Source organism: Lagopus leucura, unplaced genomic scaffold (assembly GCF_019238085.1).
Source record: "Lagopus leucura isolate 7727_CA_CO unplaced genomic scaffold, USGS_WTPT01 Super-Scaffold_760, whole genome shotgun sequence".
Taxonomy (NCBI): Eukaryota; Metazoa; Chordata; class Aves; order Galliformes; family Phasianidae; genus Lagopus; species Lagopus leucura.
In genome coordinates, this window is record NW_024962257.1 from 3,609,962 (window position 1) to 3,617,815 (window position 7,854).

General features: G+C 38.9%; 1 protein-coding gene across 3 annotated transcripts in view; it reads left to right on the forward strand.

Moving 5' to 3' along the window:
* SDK1 (sidekick cell adhesion molecule 1) overlaps window positions 1–7,854 on the forward strand; it is a 363,622-nt gene that overhangs the window by 158,692 nt on the left and 197,076 nt on the right. For all 3 annotated transcript variants that reach the window (XM_042863994.1, XM_042863995.1, XM_042863996.1), the window contains exon 5: window positions 3,450–3,583. In XM_042863994.1, the coding sequence (XP_042719928.1) occupies window positions 3,450–3,583 (134 nt within the window). The remainder of the gene's footprint in view (window positions 1–3,449; window positions 3,584–7,854) is intronic.

The window sequence follows — 7,854 nt, forward strand, 5'->3', positions numbered from 1 at the left end:
ATTCAGCAGCTGAGTAGGTATATATTTTTTTATTTTTAATGATTTGCAGTCATAATATAACTGAAACCTGAGTACTGTTCTATAAGCTTGGCATTCAGTCAGCTCTTACTGCTTTGTTGCTATGGACATGTTCTGTAGCAGACATGCTAATATTTTGTGCTGTGATTGAGACCTGAAAAACATGCACTGTTTGCATATATTTAAAAGACTGCGATTAATAATTTCCCCTCAGAATTGGAAGACACACGAGTGGGGAAATGCTCACTGCTAAGCCACGCATGCACTGCCCTGACTCAGGGTTTCACTGCACAGCTGTGATTTAGCTGCAACATTCTGCCCTTTTTCAAAAGGGCATTTCCATTGGGGACGTCTCAGTAATTGCAGTGTCAGTGCTCCATCATCTCTCCCTTGCTTCTTAACATCACTGCTGCTGGGTGGGCTCTGCCTCCTGGAGAAAGATCGGCTCATGCTGTGCTATGGGAGCAAAAGTTTTATAAGGGCAGCAGAGGTCTTTCTGTAAACAATATCTGGTAACGAGGGATTTGATATTTGTTTTAGCTAGAGGAAAAGAGGCCTTGTGCAGGCCGTATTTGCTAAAATGCTGCACCCTTGCTCAGGAGCAGATGGCTGCCTTCCAAGAGAAAACTTCACCAGGTCACTGTGCAATTTTCATTTGGGGATGTTTTTGTAATGCAGTGCTATCTATTTATTATGTAATCTGGTAGGCTAATACTGAACGCATTTCCAACTTCTCTGCATTATCTACTTGGAGAGTAGATTTTCATATTTTCCATTAATAATGGTTTGTAATATGAAATCCACCTATTTAAGATACTACAGAGTTCATTTTTGGTATTTTCACAAATGATCCAATTTTCAGAGCAAGAAAAATTTAACTGCAAACATATTGTCTTAAACACTTTAACAACGGCACTTCAGAAAATGATCATTATTTCTAAAGGCTCAGCCTGATGTTCACGTAATTTCCAAAAGCTTTCCATCAAACTTCAGAGATATTTGCACCACAGTTTTTCCAAGTACTGGGCAATTCAGAAGTCTGCAATTAAAAAACCTGGAGCATTTCTAAATGCTTAATTCTGGCTGCAGCAAATGGAAGTCTTGAAAAACTCAGGATGTTTCTATTTACGTCTTCAGATCCTTAGAACTGAATGGATAACGTTACTGATCTCCATCATTCCTATGCTTTCCCACCTATGGTGTCAGGACATTTGGGCAAGCAGTCCATCATGGGCAGGGTTTGAAGCCTTCACTTTGAGATCCATCCATTGTAGTCTGTGGGTGCTGTTGTGGCATACTGGCATGGAAATACTGGCATGGCACCCCCATAGCTGCTCAACACACTGCACATCACTGTGTATGTATTGGCTCCTGTTCCCCACAGGCTTCCAATGAGCTCTGGAGGCTGTTAAAGCATCTTCTATCAAAACATATGATTTAAAACACTCCCTTCCTTATGTGTAAAGAACCCCAAGGGATCAGTCTGTTTCCTTTACTTGCTAGTAGTTCTGTCTTGAAAACACTAGATTAAGTTTGATATCACTTAAAAAAAAAAAGACCAACAATATTTATGTATTTCATCAAATCTGTACTGAGTATGAATTTCTGAGAGGTCCACTCCATCTGCTCTGTTGTCTTCCTCAAACGTGCCAGTGAGCTGAGCAGCCGGGATGTGATTTCCCTTCGAACATCAGTGTGGTGCTGTCATAACGTAGAAGTTATAACAGACAATGAAAACAAACAGTGAACCCAGGGGAATGCGTGAAGCCAATTTTAGGGCGCTCTGTGCAGCTGTTGTGCAAAATATGGTTGCAACCCTGATAAGGGCTGTGACATGAATCTTCAGATGGTTTGGAAACATTGGCATTAATGAGTCCTTAAAACGTGACTAATTGATTTTCCTGATGAGCACAGCTCTCAATCTAAATAGAACTCCAAGTCTTTGGCCTCTGCACAGCTGTGCCTTACCCTTGCCTGTCTTTAGGAGTTGAACCTTTGGCTTTTCTCAGAATTTTTAATTATCGACAACTCGTGTTGGGGTTTTTAATCTAACACCTTTGAATCTTCCTGTGGAATCTGATGACCCCAAAGAATTGCCTTCTACTACTATTTTATCCTCTAATTATTTCTCTCTATGCAAATGAATAGAGAAGTTATGCTCGGTCCTTCTGCATGGATGTTTTTCATTTCAAATCTACTTAGGCTCACATAAACTTTGAAATGTGTATGCATTTCACCCACAACAAATGTTATTTTGCCCACAGATAGGGGTGGTATCAGTGTGCTTCTCACCTGAACTTGGAGATCAGCTTTAAAACATTCAGCTTCAGCTGCACCTTCTCCCAAAGCAGTCTGAAATGTGTTTCAGTATTTTCAAAGAACTCTTCTAGCGCTGCATCCTTCAGAATTAATGTAATTGCATTGTCTTTTAATATTCAATTATTAGCACTTCATTGGATTTTTATCTTTATTTGCTTTATCAAATGTCATATTAATTGCATTTTATATCCCCACTCCGTAAATCTATCACACTGCCTTTGATTTTCTAAGTCAATTAAGCAATTACAGGTTCATTGAATAAAGTAAAGAAATTGTACTGAGATATTTCTTACAGTTTAGTATAATAAAAATCATCATTAGTAAAGATACTACAAACAAGATCTTCAGCTGGTGTGCAGTGGCTGACTTCAATACCACCACCAGAGCTGAAAATACAGCCTCACATCTTCAGATCTTTTTCAATCGGTGTCTACCAATAGCCTTATAGAAGTTCACTGTTCTTTGTATCCACATTAGGAAATTGAAGAGATAGGAGCAACAAACACAGTGTATGGACACTCTTCTCACTGTTATATCCTATGCCAGCTCCTGTATGTGAACATCAGTATACTATGCTTTAAAACACTTTTTCAAAGCCAAATAATTTTGACTTATTAATGTTAAAAATACCTTGCTGAAGCAGAAGGAAGACAGGCAGGGAAGCTCAGTGTTGGCTGGCTACCTCATTCCTGAGTGTCAGCCTTTAAATAGCTTCACCTGTTGATGAGGTTCCCAATAGCACCAGCATCATGCTGGTGTGTGCTGGGACTGTCAGCCCACATCCATGCGGGGTGAGGCTGTCTGCCTCTGCTTTTGTTTGCCATTTTATGTGTAACTTCTTAAAGGCATTTCATTTAAACTGTTTGCATTTTAGATGTTGTAGCTTTTTGCATGTCACCATAAACATTTTACGTGATCTAAACTGAGAAAAAGCCTCAAAGCATTGCATATCTGAAGCGTTGTGAATGTGTTTGAAATGAGGTTATTTTGGATCTCCTAACATCTTGCCAACAAGTATCATGTGATTCTGTCAAGTCTGAAATACTGTACAGTTTCTGCACAGTGAATGCCATTCTTCTGGTTTCAGCACGGTCTCTTACTTTCCCAAACAGAGCCATAACGCTGGAGAATCAGCTGGTGATCCTTGCAACGTCAGTGGTGGATGCAGGAGGCTACTATGTCCAGGCTGTCAATGAAAAGAATGGCGAGAACAAGACAAGCCCACTTATTCATCTCAGCATAGCGAGTAAGTACCCAAATACACGGAGACGTGCTGTGGTGCTGAGGTTACAGGATGAGTTCACAAAGCTCTGCCCTAATAGAGCCTTTCTAAGAAAGGATTCAGTCCTTGAAGGAGATCTTCTTCTCCTGCTTGGTTTGGAACAGCTTGGGTGATCAGAGAGACCTCAGGGAGTGTGAGCCTGAGCAAAATCAGCCTTGGAGTCTTTTGTCTGGGGTTTTATATTGTGCCAGGCAGGTATGTGATGATGTTCCTTGCTGTTTATTGTGAAGTTGGGATCGTAATTTCTTTTTAATGCAGGCTTTGATAACGTATTGGTTTCCATTGTGCATAAGTAAACAAGTCACTCTTCTGAGTGCAGTTTTATTAATGAGTCTGCTCCCAGACTCTGACATTATTTTTACCTGGAGTTATCGTGGAGTCCCAGGGAACATGCATTTCATTGTTATAACTTATTATTTTACATTGCACAAATTGTATTAACACCTACCATTACAGAGGCATTCCAGAAGTGGGCTTTACAGCAAAGGGGAGGGAAACGCATTAGGGCAATGGGGTCAGAAAGGTTTCTGCACACCGTATATGAACATGCACATTCAATGAAACTGTGCAGATGTAAAATATTGTTAAGCATCTGGTAAATGTTTGTGTAAAAACAATATTTTTACTACGTAGGAATATTTGTTTCCTTTTGAGGGTATTAAGTAGAGGTGTTTTTAAGGTGGCTGTGAGGTAGGGAGCATGTTCCGCTATTTGATTGTAGAGATAAGGAAGAGGTGATTGGTTAAATCATCTATGAGGCTGGCAGTGTTATAGACAGGCTGCTTTTTTCATTTATTCTTGTAGAGGATGTAGGATTCTCAGCTCCAGACCAATTAGCATGATAAGATGCCTTTTGATCTTGGAAATTATGAGGTTTGAGACAGCCCACGTGGCTATCTTTAGAGGAACAAAACTCGGGAGCCTGGGTTTTTTGGGAAGGAAGCCTCTCATTTGGTGTTCATAGTATTCTTATGTTTGTCAGAAGCTCATAAAAATGTTACGTTCCTATGAAACAATTTCTAAAAAAATATTATTTTCTAATAAAATTCCTCATCAGATTTCAAGGAAAGTTGTTCTTAAGCAAGCAGTGGAGCCCTGCTGGTGGGTCCAGCAGCGCATTGTGCACAGAGTCACTGAGGGCAGAATTTACATGGTGTAACAGAGAGCAGGAGAAACAATCCCATGTTTTCTTCCAGATATGTTTATACAGTAAATGAACTTCTCATGGGTTTTGCACATTCTCCCGAACTGGAAATAATACTGCAAATCCACTTGTGTGAATTCTATCTGTGCCACGGCATGTAGATGGTAAACGTTATTATTTCTGACAGTATAAAGAGGTTTGCTAACACTTCAGTAATTTCATTTTTAAAGCAAATTTGTATTGTTTTTATTATGTGACCAATAATGTACTTCCACTTTAATTTCATATCTTAATTAATGCTAGGATTAGTCTGTGATCACGCTTGCGTACCAAGTTCTATGCAAAGCAGAAGGTAGTACCAGCATGTGGAAAAGAAAACACTTCAAAATGCTTGCAGACTGGATACTATGAATGCTAAATCTATCTGGGATGTGAACAATGGGAAAGGGGCAAGATGGAATGTCAAATATGGATTTACTTATTAAAATGAATCTTAGCCAAAGAGGACAATTTAAAACCTGAGAAGTGAATTTAATACATTGAAGCTGTATGTTTAATGCTGTGTGAGTTAAAGAAAGGCTTTGGCCTTTCTTACATTGTGGTGTTTGTAAAGAAAATTAGATTGACATGGTCATCATGAACTTTGGAAGGAAGTAAAGAAAGATAGAAGTGAATGAACTATTTCTGTCTATTAACAAAACAGTTGGGCAAAACTATGGTCCTGAGTGAGCATACAGGCAATACTTGCAGAAAGATGTTATATTTTAGGAAAGTAGTAAATAATTTCAGCAAGTAGTTGGAAACAGATTCTTAAAGAGACACCTGAGCCTGGAAGACATTACATTGAACTGTCTGAAGTTTATCAGATTTTAAAACTGATGGCACTTCATTTTCTGTTAGGACAGGTCTAAGATAATCAATAACAATAAGGGTGAAAAAAAAAACAAACAACAACAGAACAGTTTCATTATATCAAGTGTAAAGTGGAATATCCAATTTCTGTGTGAGTACATTCATATATTAATTGAGTGCAACCTTGCGACATGACTCGGCGCACATTGCCACTTTTATTGAGGGCAGAAGGAAAAAACTATAGATAATTCCCTAGGTAGTCATCCACAGAGAACACTGTTAGAGATGCACAGCTTGTTATGCCAATGTCCTTCAAGGAAGGAATTAGACTCCAGCCTACATGAAAAGCACATCAACAGAATCAGTCTGACAGCAAAGTTGTCCTGCTCTGTTCCCAAACATGAGGCTGGCTCTAGGATGAAGGGATAGTCCTCAAGTAAGCAGAGCATGAGTTACAAGGCTTTATACTGCAGATAAGATTCAAAGCCTTGAACTGTGGCTGAAGGTAAATGGAGTTTGAACAATGTCTGGAAAATATACCAAACTATCCAGTGAAATCAAAATGATATCCAGAAGCCAGCACACTGGGGGTATATCTTGTAGAATGGAATGTCAGAAATTAGTCCTCAATTTGAAATTTCCTAAAATCAGTTGAACTGTATGCCAATGAAAATCTTGACTTTTCTTAACCACATGTCCTCATCACCTTTGTAAATAAGGAAACAATGCCAGGCAAGTCTGACAGCTAAGACTTTGGTAGCAATAATAGTAAAAGTAATACTATTATATAGTAGCAAAACCTATTTTTTTTTTCTCAAGTCCAATGCATTATTTGCTCCCTGTGGAAAATTCTGTAAATTTTCTTCTGTGAAGGATTTCAACTTTATTTCTAGAACCTCCCAGCTTAACAAGACGTGATAGTTGACCTATCACTGATCCATTGCAGCCTTTTTTTCTTATTAGCACAGGTTGCTTTACAATAGAAAAGACTGGGAAACCCTTAATGTTCTTCCCTGCTTCCATCTATTCATCAGTAAGTTAGCTGATGTCTTGAAATGGTCCTTGATTCTTTAAGCACTTTTCTTTCTTGCCCATTCTTCTGTAGTTAGACATTGCAGCACAGATGGTCGGATCCCTTTCTCAAGACTTTGGCTTGTCAGAGGTGTACAACACGTCCGGTCTTACCAGCGTTGGCAGGGCACTTACAGGTGGAAACATTCATTGAAGTAAGGCCATCATGAAACTCTTACTTCCTCGAGGGCCATAGTCATGGCCATCAAATAAACTTCTCAGAAACTTTTCACCAAGGTTTCTTTTTGTTGTTGTTGTAGTGTAGAATTTAAGAAGCAATGACAACAGCCCCAAACCTAACTCTCCCCCTGCTATTTTTCCCTCAAAAAAAACCCACTTTTCTATAGTCTATGCCATTTATCTATGAAGATGCTCTTTTTTTCTTTTTTTTTTTTTTGGTTTTGGAACTGCAAGGATTTTTGGTATGGAAGTCAATAACTCAAGAAGTGTTTAAAAAGAATTAATAGGGAGCTTTTTATTTCTGCAAGGAGCTGGCTGAGCTATTCGCTGCAATGCACGCAGCAAGTGTCCTTGTTATTTTATTGCAAGATGACGCAGCAAGACTCTGGTGTCACTTTAGAAGAAGTTTGAAAAGCCCTGCTGAGATTTTCCTATTATTAGCTACAATGCAGTGCTATAGATGTGAGCACTGCTGCCCCAGTCGTAGAAACTTTTAACAGTGTGCACTGCTATTTTAGAGCTTTTTCCAAGTATTTTCTGAAGAATTTGAGCAAGTGTCCCCAAGCAGATGATTTAAATGGTGAGTTTGCAAAGGGTGGCTGTGTGTAAGCTGCTCTGACAGCTTCGATACTCCTGCTTCAAATGGTTTTGCAGCGCTAATCATCTGGAACTGCAATCTGGGGCCTTGCTTCTGGACCTTCTTATTAAGCTGTGAAATATTGAGATGCATGTCGCTTCAACAGATTTATTAGTAAATTAGGTGGTCTCTAGACCTATTCATAATACTGGGAGATGCAGAATGTTCTGCAGACTGACATCTTTTTTTTTTTCTTTTTTTCAATGCAGGCTTTGTAAAAAGAGAAAACAAGATTGATGAATATTTTAAAAACCTTGCCAGCCAGCATTTCTGAGGAGTCAAAGACAATAAAGCCAATTATCATTTAACAAAGATAAATTTTTCCCTCGAGCATTGACAATGCTTTTTTTT